We start from the raw sequence: 15,109 nt of genomic DNA on the forward strand, positions 1-15,109 counted from the left end.
GGGCTGGAAGGGGTAAAGTGGGTCTCCCAGAATTACTGTAGGGATGCGTCACTAGTCTGAAAAGTCCCTGTCTGTAGTTTTCTGTACAACCAGTCTTCCAGAAGATGCATACATCATGCCCCTTGCCAGATCACCCTGCACTGATGTCTTTGAAATGCCTATGGCAGGGGTCTGCAACCTGTGGTCCAGTCTACGTGTGGCTCTTTAAGGTCATCTTTGGAGCTCCCAACACTGTAACTGCAAAAATTTTTTCTTAAGAACTCCCCTGATTAGTTTCAGTATTTTGGTGAATGTCTAAAAGCTGAACAATGAACTCTCATCTAAATACCAAATGATATGTCATCTCAGTGTTGGGTAACTCCCCCTTTAATATGCACAGTGCATTATGGGATGTGTGCGCACTCTTAAAATAGGGGTTACAAAAAGCATGGTTTGATGTTATTTGAGGACCATCTTGTATTTGCATGTATTGCATTGAATTATTGAGTTTACCAAATTAAAAAAAAAAAACAAACTCTTCTCGCTCTTTTGTTTGCTGACCCCAGGCCCAAAGTGATTCAGAAGCACCTGCAGCACCAGAGCATCTCTTCCTGTTGATGTACTTGGTTGCAAGGTCTGTTGCTAAAATTGGAATGTGCGCCATCTATTGCCCCCTGAAGTTAGGCTAGCCCATCTCTGCAAAGCCATCCTGTATGCCATGCACATTTACATCACAGCTTGTGATTTATTGCTGTGTACACTTGGGCTATGTCTAGACAGCAGGCTTCTTCAATAGAGCACATTTCCAGAGTGCAGATTTTTTCCAAAAGAGCTGCAGTCAGGAGCACTCAGTTGACATCCCTGTATACATCCTTCCACAGGGAAGGAGGGTGTCTCAACAGAGGGGGTTTTCCCAGCATTTGGTGCAGTGTGGATAGGCCAACTGTTGGCAAGGAGATATGCAAACATGTCACAATTCACTTATCTTCTGCCAACAGTTCTTGGCAATCTAGACGTAGCCTTGGAGTCATGCAGTCCTACTGATAGGCTTCCTTAATCCAAATAGGTTTGCAACTGATCAAGCTGCCAGACAGCAATTGTCATACACTTGTGTATAGAGGGGGCAGCTCATATTTCAGTGTCCTCATGCCACAGTTTGGGGACCAGCTGAGCACAGAGCTCCAAGAAGGTTGCTTTATGCATCTTAAAATTCTGCAGCCAGTGCCCTTTGGCCCACACCTCCATGATAATGCAATCCCACCTGTCAGCACTCATCTCTCTGACCCAAAACAGAACTGTCCCTCAGCTGCACTGACAAGTTACTCCTGTCTATCTCATGCAGAATGTTAGCCATCTGCAAGTCCTCTTCCTCTGTCAGTAACTGAAACAGTAACTCTGCTGCAGCATGTTGTCTTCACAACACTGAACAGAGCATCTAAGAAAAGGGCAGAATCTATGCTTTCTCCCTGCAAATGCTGGAATGCACAGCAAAGAATGGCATTAGGGAAAATGATATGAAAGGAAGGCAAAAATGAAGAGCAGTGGCCAATGAGGTTCTGCAGTGTGCCAAGATGCACTGTACTCTATTCCATGTTTCTAAAACTTGCTAAACGATGGCAGCACCAGGAACTGTGGAACACAGGCTCTGCCTTGCTCATGCTATTAACAAGGGAGCTGAAAAAGGTGGAGGTGAGCTGTTGAGGGAGCAAGGCTGAATATATTTTGCTGATTTAACAGGCTACTTGTGTATCGATGGTGGCTTTGGTGACAAAACTTTTTCATGTAGACAGTGCCCATGGTTTCCCCCCCACCCCCCCCAAGTAATGGCCAAAAGTCATGCTGACATCCACATTCCTCAAACTCAACAAGAAGTCCTGTAGCACCTTATAGACTAACATTTTGGAGCATAAGCTTTCATGGCCAAAGACCCGCTTCATCAGATGCATCTTTCTCAGGCTCCTGGCTCCTCAGGCTCCAAAATATCTGTTAGTCTATAAAGGTGCCACAGAACTTCTTGTTTTTGAAAATACAGACTAACACAGCTACTTCTGATACATATTCCTCACAGAGTAGGATTTCCTCACTTTCATAACCTAAGAGAGAAACTCTACATCTAATCCTCAAGCTAACTTTCCCAAAAAATCATAGCTGATACTATTTGGTGTAAGTCTCAGAGGGGTAGCTGCAGTAGTCTATCTGCAAAACCAATGAAGAAGTTGATGTGGACTAGCTACCAAGGAAGTTAACCACAGCTACCTGAGCTATTAAGACAGACTTAAGTATAATATAAAAAAACACCTTTAAAAGGCAAACTTAAAACCAAACTAAGACCCATGCTTATAAGAGTTGAAAAAGCTGATGTCCTATCACACCTTCGCATTCAGGAGATGGGTTTCCCCAATCACTTTCTTCTTTGCAAAAAAGCCTATAGTGCACCAGCCTACCCTTTAAGACAGGAGACCAGAAGTTTGTACAGAAAACGAGAGCAGCTGAGGCCTAAAAAAAAAAATCTGAGATTTTCATTCAAAAAGCGATTACATAGCTTTATAGAGAAGTTGATGTTCCCGTTAGAGCTATTCACTGCTGAAGGCCTGTATGTCAGCATTCTGGAGCTTTATGCTCAGTGAAGGAGTAGAATCCAATCTGTTTTTAAAGAAATGGTTACGTTCAGGGAATTTACATATTCAAGTTTATAAATACTTCTGTTTTTTTTATACAAAAAGAAATACATCCTAGAACAAGTCTATTTATACAGAAAACGCAGCTCTTCAAACCAAGTTTGCTTCTCCATCTCATATTTTCTAAATTTAGAATACCTCATGGCATCTGTCACAAACTTCCTACTGACTGAAAGAGTCATCTTGTGCCAGACACATTCACACTGCTTCAGGTGCAAACTTGAAACTGCAGATACTTCCTGTATTTTAAAGCACAAAGTTTTTAGTGAGCTTTATGCCAGAAAGTTCAGTTTTTGCAGCTTTTGCCATGGCTCAGGTTAGGAAGTGGCTACTTCAGGCTTAATGTATATAATAAATATAGCATCATCTGATCTCAGACAGTGATGAAGACAATTCCAAAGTTCAAAAGGAAGCTTTATACAGAAGGGTATTGGTTTTACCAGAAGGAAATACTCTTCCATTCTTCAAGGTCTCGTCTGTATATAAAAATATTAAAGAACAACCAGAAGCAACAGTAATTTTCTGAATTTCTGCAGGAAGTCAATAGTATGCTGCAGGCTGTTTAGTATTAATCAGAGTCCAAGTCCTGGACCCCATCATATCCAAATTCCTGCAGAATATCACAATGATATTTGTCCCATGTTCTCCTTCTGATACCTCTGTCATCTTCGTCGCTGAAGCTCCCATCCTCCAATTCTAGAGAAAAAACATTAAAATGCTTCAAACTGCATGTTAAATATCAGTTATGGTTCCAAAACTATTAAATACTTTATGGTTATGCAAGAGCTCCCCACATGACCACTGCGAAAGAATTACTCTTTATAAGTTCTGCCCAGGAGTTCTTCTTTCAGGGCAGCAATGCTAACTGTACACTAACTTTTAATTGATGGTTTTAATGTAGCTAAGAAGTCTCAGTTTCAATAGGTAAGCATAGATTTGCTCAGGACCAGTGGCAAGAGAGTCAGGAACTGAACCAGTCTCCAAACCACAAAAGCTTCAGACTGCAACACTCGATAGAGATTTCTACAAAAGAATAAATTCCTTAGTCAATCATTACAGAGGAATTCTTCAATTTAAGACAACCATCAAATGAGAATTCATTATTACAGGATACTTCATATGACACAGGAGGGGCTAGGTAGAAATATTTCACCTTTGTTCCTTAAGATTTTTTGTGGGGTGGGCAGATAAAGGGTTTACAGACTCTACAGAAGGCTCCCTCCCTTGAGTTGTAATGGGCCTTTGCAACACTGAGGCTGCGTCTACACGTGCACGCTACTTCGAAGTAGCGGCAGTAACTTCGAAATAGCGCCCGTCACGTCTACACGTGTTGGGCGCTATTTCGAAGTTGACATCGACGTTAGGCGGTGAGACATCGAAGTCGCTAACCCCATGAGCGGATGGGAATAGCGCCCTACTTCGACGTTCAACATCGAAGTAGGGACGTGTAGACGATCCGCGTCCCGCAACATCGAAATAGCAGGGTCCTCCATGGCGGCCATCAGCTGGGGGGTTGAGAGATACTCTCTCTCCAGCCCTTGCGGGGCTCTGTGGTCACCGTGGGCAGCAGCCCTTAGCCCAGGGCTTCTGGCTGCTGCTGCTGCAGCTGGGGGTCCGTGCTGCATATACAGGGTCTGCAACTAGTTGTTGGCTCTGTGTATCTTGCATTGTTTAATGAAAGTGTGTCTGGGAGGGGCCCTTTAAGGGAGCGGCTTGCTGTTGAGTCCGCCCCGTGACCCTGTCTGCAGCTGTGCCTGGCTCCCTTATTTCGATGTGTGCTACTTTGCCGTGTAGACGTTCCCTCGCTGTGCCTATTTCGATGTTGGGCTGAGCAACGTCGAAGTTGAACATCGACGTTGCCAGCCCTGGAGGACGTGTAGACGTTATTCATCGAAATAGCCTATTTCGATGTCGCAACATCGAAATAAGCTATTTCGAAGTTGGGTGCACGTGTAGACGTAGCCTGAAAGACTTATAGGAATTGAGAAGTTTTACATTCTACTGTAATTTCTATGTATGTGTACACAGTTTATCAACATTTGTTCAGTGTTTTAACATGAGTGAAAGTGAGGAACAGTTAGATTTCTAGACCCCAGTGATGGTTATGGAAGAGATCATTCAAGACCATCTTCAGTGTCTCCATCTTAATGAATCTTCCCATTTCCCAAATACATCCCCATTCACCAATGAGCTCACCTTAGCTTGCTCCTTAAATTGTGATCTCTTGGCATGTGACAGCTAGCAAGAGAGTTTCCCCACCAGAAGATGTAATCCTCACCCCCTAACTAGCAGCAAGGCTGGTAGTATGTGTGATGGTCCCCACCACCATACCTTATAAAGTTGGCTAGTGAATATGAATATGTATAACAATGATGCTTTATGCAAAATACCTAATAAGGCTCATCAATTTTAATATTGCCCAACTAGGATATACAGATTCAGCAAAGTATCATCACATATGAAATTTGAATCTTTCAGTAGTTCTAAATGTGGTAATGAGGGCTATTACTGGTGTCACAAATGAATGCCTGTAAAGGATTAACAAAGAACTCTGTGCAGAGTCACAAGGTAAGCCCAGAGAAATACTTTAGAACTGAGAACAATTGCAATCTGAGCCGTCTGTGTGTGGCTTAAATCAGAGGAAACAGACAATTAATCCTAAACAGCTTGAATGAATGCAGTAAATCTCTTGGCTGTCTCATAATCAGCACAGATATGTAAGTAGAAAGAAAATGTTTAGATATGACCAGTCCCTGGTTATTTTGGAACTGGTGAAGTACTTTTCAGGCTCGATTATTTTCTTCCCCCTGTATTCTAATTTCTAAGCTGAATCCCAGGGAAGTAATTCTCTGTGCTCTAATATTAATAATCTTTAGTTGCTTTAATTACATCTAGCAACTAAGTATGTTTAGTTACTGTCCTGGTATTTCCCTCCCTCCCCCCACATCTTCTGTTTTGTGAATACATTACTTTAAGGCAACAATTCTGATTTCTGTCCCCTAGAGAGCATCTGTGTGAATGCATGCCTTCAGCAAGGTCAGTTATCAGACTACTGCTCTTGGTTTCCAAGTGGTCTCCTCAGAAAAGAATGAAGCTGGGGGCCTACCCTACTGGAAGATATCCATCTCCATCCTTAAGGGTTTTTGAAGTCCCAGGTGGACAAAGCCTTGTCTGGGATGATTCAGGCAGGGTTAAGTCCTGCTTTGGGCAGAGGGCTGGACTCTCCCTCCAGAGTGCTCTTCCAGCCCTAGGATTCTACATAATAAGCTCTTGTTTTCAGCTGGCTTTTGAAACTGCTTGGTGCACCCTAAGGAGGATACAAAAAACTTTGAGGACGACTGAGCTGAAGCTTATACTTAACAGGAACAGCTGTTTAGGCTAAGAATTTGAAAGCGCTAAGTTGTAGCGAGTTAGAATTACTAAAATTTAAACTGAACAGAAAATGGAGGTAACTCACTGATCTACTGTTTTTACTTTCAACCACTTAAATCCTAAATTTTGTACTTTATAAGCACTTGTAATTATCAGGCCCAGTATAAGTGACTGTTACCTGGGGGAAGCGAGCACTGTGCATCTTTCCACAAAGGGGGTTTACCTTATAAGACTTCTTAAGGTAACACTTTTACAAAGGGTCAGGTGGATTTGTTTGGGGCTTTTGGTCCTACATAGGGTGCTGATCCCTTAGAACTGAGTTCTCCCACAGGTGAAGTGGTTTGGAGTCTGCAATCCTTTGCAGAGGGCAGTAACTCAGACTTTGTGCATTGTCTTGGGGAGGCCAGAGGGGCTGCCCAGGACAGGGTGGTGGGGAGCTCCAGAGAGCAAGGCAGGCATGATCAGCACACTAGGGAACAACTCCAAGGAGACTTCTGTGATTGCACACCATCTGAACATATAACAAATACCTCTGTCTGTTCCTTCTCTGTCACTGTTTTCATCTTCCTCTGGAAGGAATTCATCTTCATCAGGATAGTCGTTGCGCCAGTTATTCTCACTGTTCTCATCATCTTCATCATCATCTATTTCTTCAGAAACATGATCATCATCGACCTGCAGGTCAATAGGAAGAGGACTGTTCAGAAATGACAGTCAGAAATCAGTTTCTCTGCATTAGAGAACAGTGTAAGATAAGGAAGAAGAGTATCACTGTTGTATATTAGTTGCAGTGATACCCTCAAGAGTTAAAATGACATTGTAGCTGCAATGGGCAAACTACATGGGTAAATACGGAAAACAATTAGTGTATGGCATTTAGTACCATGTTGAGGATATAAAACCACTTAACAGAACATTGTTGATGTGGCTGCACCATTACTTATTTTGCATCCTCGCTCACTCCAGTGCTATTTAAGTGGTTGAACGAATAGTAGTTTTGAGGAAAGTTAGCTATTTTAATGAAACTTGCCAAAGTTAAACACTGCTTTATCCAGGGAAACAACAGGTCAGAGGATATGTAAGGAAAGAAAATGTCTCCTGTCAGCTCTTACTGTTGAAAAATAAAGCAGCAGCACAACAAGCACACGTGCTCTCTTTAAACCTAAATGAGCTGAACAGACAGTGTTGTTTCAGTTTCATAGATTATGAATGAATCGAGACTTCCACAGGGGCTCAGAGATCCCATGAAACTAGGGATATAAAGTCCTATTTAATTAGTTAACTGGTTAAACCTAGTATTTAGCCAGTTAAATGATAGAATGGGTGCAGAAGGGGATGGCTAGGGAGGACACTCCAGCCCACATGGTACAGCACCTGTCTGCCCCCTCCGTCCTTCCCAGCTGCCACTACCCTCATCCCCTGCAGGCTGATGCAGACAGGGTCTACTCTGGCCCCTATCACTTAACTCATCAGCTTAGAGAGAGGCTTGTAAGTTAAAGTGTTCAATACCCCTAACTGAAGCCTTAATAGATAGAATGACAGAATTACAGAGCTGGAAGGGACCTCAAGAGGTCATCTAGTCCAGCCCCCTGCCCCAAGTAGGATCAACCTCAGCTAAATCATCCCAGCCATGACCGTCAAGCCAGGACTCAAACTCTAGGGATGGACATTCCCCTGCCTCTCTCAGCAACGCATTCCAGTGCTTTCCATCTGGCGAAGTATTTTTTCCTAATATCTAACCTACACCTCTCCTTCTGTAACTTCAGACCATTACCCCTTGTTCTACCATCTGTCACCACCGAGAACAATTTCTCTCCAGCCTCTTTAGAGCTCCCCTTCAGGAAGTTGAAGGCTGCTATCAAATCACCCCTCCATCTCTTCTGCAGACTAAATAAGCCCAAATCCCTCTGTCTCTATTCACGGATCATGTGCTCCAGCCCCTTAAGCATTTTTGTTGCCCTCAGCTGAACCTGCTCCAGCACATCCACATCCTTTCTATACTGGGGGGCCCAAAACTGGACACAATACTCCAGATGTAGCCTCACCAGTGCTGAGTAGAGGGGAACAGCCACCTCTCTAGGTCTGCTTGAAACGCTCCTCCTAATGCATATGCCATTGCCCTTCTTGGCTACAAGGGCACACTATTTATTCATATCCAGCCATTCATCCCTAGGTCTCTTTTGGCTGTACTGCAGCTTAGCCAGTCAGTCCCCAGCCTATAACAATGCTTGGGATTCTTCCTTCTCAAGTGCAGCTCTACACTGCTCCTTGTTGAACCGCACGAGATTTCTTTTGCCCCAATTCTCCAATTTATCCTGGTCACACTGTATCTTATCTCTACCCTACAATGTATCTACCTCTCCCCCTTGCTTGATGTCATCTGCAAACTTGCTGAGGATGCAATCCAGACCCTCATCTGGGTCAATAAAGATGTTGAACACCACCAGCTCCAGAACCAAGACTTGGGTGGCACTCCACTTGAAACTGACTGCCATCCAGATATTGAGCCATTGACCACTACCCGTTGGGCCTGACCATCAAGCCAGCTTTCTATCCATCCTCTAGGCCATGTATTCAATCCATACCTCCTTAACTTATGGGCAAGAATGTTGGCAAGTTTATGACAAGTACTCAAATTAGGAAATAGCCTTATTTCTGCCATGCAACCTTTATTTAGTCCCCTTTGTGCAGTCACAGCTGCCCACCAATGAGATGCAAGTTTGCTTTAGTACTGGAGAAACATACAACTGCACTATGAATGATCCAGATTCTTTTCCTCCTTGTGTCTTGGAACTTAGTAACCAAATCAGCTATACATATGCAAACCCAATGAAGACAAACAGGAGTTACATAGCTTTGTTATGTAGGGCATACTTTTCTGCCCATATGGAAAGAACCAGTTTGAGTTTACAGGACTGCTAGTTAGAAAAAGCACATTACAGTTAACTTTCTTATCCAGCAGCCTCCAGACCGGGAGGCTGCCAAATATTCAAATAGTCTGAATAATAGAGAGGTATACCTAGCAATGCATAACACTAAAGAAAAAAAAAATGAGCTATTAACAAAAAAAATGTAGGCAGAGAACTTTATTTCCCACCAGTAGTTCTGTACACTTTAAACTTGTACTGTATTTCCTGTACTTATTTATATTTACTTCCACTATACTGTGCTTACAGAAAACTAACTAAAATTCACATATAGTTAAAATGCCAGTTATTTGAGAGTTCCAGATAATAGAATGCCAGATATGAAAGAGTTCACTGTACACACCAAAAAGTCACTAAGCAACAAAATGTCATTTTTGCATGGCCATGCTTTTCAGACTAGAACAATGTAATTAAGCATTTCCCTCTCCATTAGCTTCTTCCATTATTACATGAAGTCTGGTTTTTGATTTCCTTGTCCTTACCAGTTCGTATTCCTGTGTGTAAGGCTGCACAGAAAGAATGTCCTGGATCCACCCAGAAGTAAACGTTTCCATGTAGTAAATATCATAAACATACTCATCTTCTTTCAAACTGTGTTCTGCTCCTTTATTATTCTCAGATACAGTTAAACGCTCACGGATCATTTCAACTGCATTGCAAAGAATCACATCTGGATCCTCCACTTTCTGTTATAAAAATATCAGCATCAATATTTCACTGAAGTCAAAGTTCTAACAGAGCTACAAATAAGACATTTATCTGTAATTCCCTAAATAGGACAAAGTGAAATCATGTAAGTTTTAAATAACTTTCAATCACAGATTGAACCTCTCTTGCCCATCACTCTCATCCAGCACCATCCATAAACCACCATGATTTCAGTTAGCTAGACAACCACCTGTGTGTGGCCAAGTTTCCCGTGGTTCCATAAAGTTTGTTTACAGTCACCAGTCCTTGCTCTTAATGTTCTGTGCTGTTATTTAGTTCTAATTTACTCCTAACTGTCTCCCAAGAGCTCAGTAAGCAGTGGAAATGTTGGTAATATGCAGGACAATATTGACCTCCTGTGGTCCAGCAAATACTCTCCTATGGCACCAGTCCAGTTCTGAGGCTGCTGGCCAAGGGATTTTCAACCTGTATTAAATTTTTTAAATTGCTAATGCTCCAAATAAAATGCACTGTGATTTTATGGTGGAGAGCTCCCCACCCTCACTGTAGAGTCTTTCCATTACCCAAACATCATCTGTGTAGTTAATGGATATTGATTTTGCCACCATTTTTTCCCCCACCATGGAATTTGAGACTCAGCTTATGTTAAAAGGTCAAATATTGAGTGATAAATAAAGAACACCCATTTTGTTCAGTTCATATATCCATTTGGAACACCTCACCCTAGAAAACATTTTTATGGCTGATTTAGAACAATTCCTTAGCTCTTGTCCCTTACCCCTCCTCTGCTTATGCTACATTGATGACATCTTTATCATTTGGACCCACAGTAAATAGACTATGGGAGAATTCCACAGAGATTTTAACAACCTGCATCCTACCATCAATCTCAGCCTTGACTATTCCACACACGAAATACATTTCCTGGATACCACAGTACAAATCACTGATGGCCACACTGACACCACTCTTTACCAGAAACCTACTGACTGCTACACTTGCCTACATGCCTCCAGCTTCCATCCACCTCACACAACACAATCCGTTGTTTACAGTCAAGCCCTTAGATACAAATTCATCTGCTCTGATCTTACTGACAGAGACCAAAAACTACAAGACATCTATCAAGCATTTATAAAACTGAATTACCCACCGGGAGAAGTAAAAACAAATTGACAGGGCCAGATGAATACCCAGAACCAGCTGCTTCAAGATAGGCCCAAGAAGATCAACAACAGAACACCACTTGACATCACCTATAGCCCCCAACTTAAACCCATGCAATGCACCATTAAAAGTCTACAGCCTATTCTGGTTTTAAAGTTACTCAAAAGGAAGAGGCTCAGTCAAAGATGCAGAGGCTTGTTTCCAAGTGATGGGTTTTTGAAGGGTTAGGGACATGGACAGACAGCTCCTCCTTTCTATCAAAGGAAAAGAGGGTGAAGCTTTGAGTTACATATACACGCTGATTAGTCAGAAACTTACCTGAGAAATTAAACCCCTACATAATACACAGAGAAGTGTTAAAGGAGGGAATGTGAATTTCTACCAAACAAGTTTGTTTCAGGAAATGGCACATCTCACTAGGACTTTATAAAAAAAGATAGGGGGAGAAAGTTCCTATTTTCCTTAGGCCAGGTTCAATCCCTCAGCTAACAAGTGTTTAGTTAATGCCCTTGTGTTGTCTAACCAGTATAATTGCTATTGATTTTTGAATTACAAGAGGAACTTTTATTTTAAACACACCAAAATGTACTTTAAACTTGTACACTACCAAGAAGCCAAGTCTCAATACCAACCTGTGCATTTGCTGCTGTGACCTCTGTGTCTCTCCCTACTTCCTCCTCTCGTAATATATCAAACAATTGGAATTCCTTGAAACAACTTGAGCTACTGTAAGTAGCAGTGCTTCCTTGTTGTAAACTCTCTTTTTTTGCTTCAAGTTTGTCACCCTCATTTGCCTCCTTGCTGTCAGGGTCAAATGCAATTGTTTCTCTTTCAGCACAGTTTGGCCGATGGCTCGTTATTATACGGTACCGATTTTCCTGTCTCTTCACCTGCTTGGTGGAACGAACATCCTGAATGATTCTCTGAGTGCTTCCTAAAGATGGTCGCAGAATCTGTGCTGCTTTATCCCGAGTAACAGCTTCCTGTATGTACTTTTGAATAGGCTCATTCTAGACAGAGAAAGCGGGGGGAAAGTCAAATCTCAGAGAGGGGCTGTTATTCCTGAGTCTAAGAGCTTTGTGCTCTTTGTTACAAGTAACTGCCAAGATTGAAATAAGCTGAAAGACGAAAACAAAGAAACCCACCCACCCACAAAAAACACACAAGCACCAAAAGCAGCCCACAAGATACTACTAGTTGTTTACTTGGTTCATCTGCAAGTCTATTCCATTTCTATTCTATATTAGGGATGTAGAATCCCATGTACACGGCTAAATGTTAGGTTTAAATGATTAAATAGAGGAGGTAGGGCACTCCAACCCAGCTGGGTTGGAGCAGTACCCCACTGCAGACAAGAGCTGTTCTTCAGTGTTCCCTCTAAATTTCTCCCCCTCCATGGGCCAAATAAGTTATGTACCTCAAGGCATGTGTGGATGTCAATGCCAACAGAAACATATACTGCCCAATGTGAGGGCTCTGCTAACGAGCTTGGCAGCCACACAAGCGCTCAGCTTACAGGAAACACTGCTGCTCCAACTGTGCTCAAACCCCTAGGGCTGCCACAGATGGAGCCACTGGGGACCCTGAACAGCTGGAACAACCCACTGCCCACAGCAGGCGGATGGCTGCTCCAGCCCCCACCAGTTAACAATAACCACTGAGCTTCATTGGTTTAGAGTGAGACTTACTAGTCCAATTTTAACATCCCTATTCTAGGTAGGTTTTTGTACTACATATCATAGGAGCTACACTCTTTCAATCAACAATAACCAACATGACCAGTATCTGTTGTGCATTTGTTCTCCAGGAGAAGTGCGCGCTATGGAGAGTTTGTTATGGTACTGCAGGTTCTTTGGTCTCTTGAGTTATGCAAGAGGTTCATTGCCACGCATCCTCACATAACTTAATTTCTCATAAGTCGGGCGGGGGGCAGCTTTTCTCCCCAGCAGAATACACATCTTGCAGCTCCTTTTGAAAGGTAAGTCCTGGGGTCGGGGGGTGGGGAGGGGGCAGTTGGGGAGGGTTAAGCCTGGCAGTGGGCGGGTTAGCCTGGGAGGGAGGGAGATTCTGAGTTGCGCTTAACTTGTGTTAATGAGAGTTAAGCGCAACTTGAAATCACATTTTGAGGGATTACTGTACAAAGTTATGACTATTTGGTAGAAAAGACAAGGTCAAAGAAATGTGCGTGATGTAGAAGGTTGTGAAGTTTGTGATGGTCCTTGTATTTGGGGGAGGAGGGTACATTCCACAGTCTAAGGCTAATCCAAGAAAGTTCTGTCTCCTTCATAGATGAGCTGTACCCTCACTTAAGGGAGTTCCATTGTGCCAAAGGAGTGAAATTGTCAAACACAATCTTCATCCCAGAGCTTCAGGAAGTCTTATAGGTATCCTGGGTCTGCACCATGAAATACATTAAAAATAAGGGCTTGGATCTTGAACTTAATTTGATGTTCTATGTGAAGCCAGCATAGAAAGCAGAGAAGTCCAATATCTCTGCAGTACCCCATGTTACAGTGACCTACTAAAGCCATGCTGTACTAGGTGGAGCATCCTAAGCACTAAAGTACGCCACATTGCTGTAGTCCAGTTGAAAGGTGATGAAGGTATAACTCAGACTATCGTGCACAGGATGAGATAGTCACCTCCCCACAAATGATCATAGAACATGTTACTCCTAGGTACTGTTACATGACCATTTCCTCAAGGAATTACAGAGCCTCCAGAACCTAGGCGCTCAACTGACTAATTGCAGGTATTGACTGTCAAATGAGACCACACCAAGGCTGAGAGACTTCAAAGTGCTCTCCTCTCTCTGAGAGGATCGCTTCTGTCTTGCTCATTCAGCCAGTTTTTCTGCTCAAGAACAGATTTGGGTAGTATTGGCATGGTCACACACTGCACTGTGTCTCATCTACATATGCCTGGCATTGGAGTCCATGCTGTCTGACTTGTTCAGACAACGGCTGCCCATAGCTATCAAAAAGTACCAGAGAACTAATTTTGGTGGAAGTCAACAGGCAAGGAGCCAAAGTAGTGGAAATATAACTTCTCCATCATTACTCACTGGGTCATTCCCTCTAAAAAAAAAAAATCCCCAAATATTTTAGCCTTTTACACTGGATCATCATCACTTCCCTCAGTTGAGGGCACTGGTCAGGAAATTTTGCTGCTTTTGTGCAGGATTTAAAGGTAACAGATGGCAAAAAAAATGAAAAACAGGATTACAGAGAAAAATAAGTGAAATGGTGGCAAGGGGAGCTCTGAGACAGGCAGACGACCAAAACCAACATATAGTTAACTTTTTGAGGTCAGCTACCTAACTCAGCTGGCCTTGGTTTTCAGGTGCCAAACAAGGCAGACCAATAAATGACTGAGACACAGCATCTCCCAGAGGCACTTTATGGGAAGAGCAAAAGGGGAAGTGGGAGGAGGCAGATTCGCGAGATACACACACCTGTCACAGAGCTGGACGAGACCTCAGCAGGTCATTGAGTCCAGCCCCCTGCCCTATTGGCGCGACCAACCACCATCCCAGACAGATATTTTTGTTACTTCATTTGCCCCCGACCACTAAGCGGCCTCCTCGAGGATCGAGCTCACAAGCCCGGGTTTACCAGGCCAGTGCTCAAACCCCAGAGGGCCCCTTCCCCCCGCTGCTGCTGAACAGGAACAAGCACGGGCGACGCGGAAGGCGTTTAATGATGAACATCACAGAACCGCCGACGGGCCAAGTTGGTTTCTGGGGTTAGGCACGTTGGCTCAGTCCGGATGCGCAGGCGACAGGGAGGGCTCCCGCAGAACTGGCGCGGATGGCTGGGGCTGGGGCTGGCAGGGGAGTTACTGGCCAGTCCGGACCCCCGCCCGCCCGGGGCAGAGACAAAAGCTAGAAGGGGCGGGCGCGGCGCGCCCCCGCACAGCACGAGCGGGGCTGCGAGCAGCGGGTGATAGGAAAGAGGAGGCAGAGGCAGGACGGGCTGCCACAACCTCACGGTGCAGCGAGGCAGGACAGGGCCCCGCGGTACCTGCGAGGACGCCGTGCCCACCAGCTTGAACAGGCTCCTCTCCAGCGAGTCGCGAGCGGGCGCGGGGCCCTGCTCGGTGCATAGCCGCTTGCAGGCGATCACCAGCGCCTCGGCCGGCTCCGAGCCGCCACGCTTCCGCTTCACCCGCAGCACCGCGGCGCTCTCCATGCCAGCCGCACAGCATGCTGGGAGACAGAGACAGTACCGGCCCCGGAGGCGGAGCTTTTAACTTTGCATACCCGTCCCCTATTGGGCAGAGTCCGTCTCGGGACCCGCCTCCTTTCCGCGCCCGGCC

The 15,109-nt window shown here is 44.1% G+C and overlaps 1 protein-coding gene across 2 annotated transcripts; it reads right to left on the reverse strand.

The window, feature by feature from the left end:
• Nucleotides 1–1,813: 1,813 nt before the first annotated feature.
• Nucleotides 1,814–14,982, reverse strand: SLC7A6OS (solute carrier family 7 member 6 opposite strand). Of its 2 annotated transcripts, none has more exons than XM_075008763.1 (5): nt 14,836–14,982; nt 11,425–11,802; nt 9,439–9,642; nt 6,560–6,704; nt 1,814–3,353 (listed from the first exon to the last, which is right to left on the reverse strand). In XM_075008763.1, the coding sequence occupies exons 1-5, from the start codon at nt 14,980–14,982 to the stop codon at nt 3,226–3,228; spliced, it is 1,002 nt and encodes a 333-aa protein (XP_074864864.1). In that variant the 3' UTR covers nt 1,814–3,225. The 2 variants fall into 2 exon arrangements, with proteins under 2 accessions (XP_074864864.1, XP_074864863.1); XM_075008762.1 differs by having other exon boundaries at nt 14,815–14,982.
• Nucleotides 14,983–15,109: the final 127 nt, after the last annotated feature.

This window comes from Carettochelys insculpta, chromosome 14 (assembly GCF_033958435.1).
Source record: "Carettochelys insculpta isolate YL-2023 chromosome 14, ASM3395843v1, whole genome shotgun sequence".
Classification (NCBI taxonomy): domain Eukaryota; kingdom Metazoa; phylum Chordata; order Testudines; family Carettochelyidae; genus Carettochelys; species Carettochelys insculpta.

Excerpts from the sequence above, each read along its gene's own strand:
- SLC7A6OS (XM_075008762.1), bottom strand. The coding sequence starts at position 14,982 with ATGGAGAGCGCCGCGGTGCTGCGGGTGAAGCGGAAGCGTGGCGGCTCG. Across the intron at positions 11,803-14,814 it reads TGGGCACGGCGTCCTCGCAG|AATGAGCCTATTCAAAAGTA; the intron begins GTACCGCGGGGC and ends TTCTCTGTCTAG. Across the intron at positions 3,354-6,559 it reads CAGAGAAGGAACAGACAGAG|AATTGGAGGATGGGAGCTTC; the intron begins GTATTTGTTATA and ends TTTTTTCTCTAG.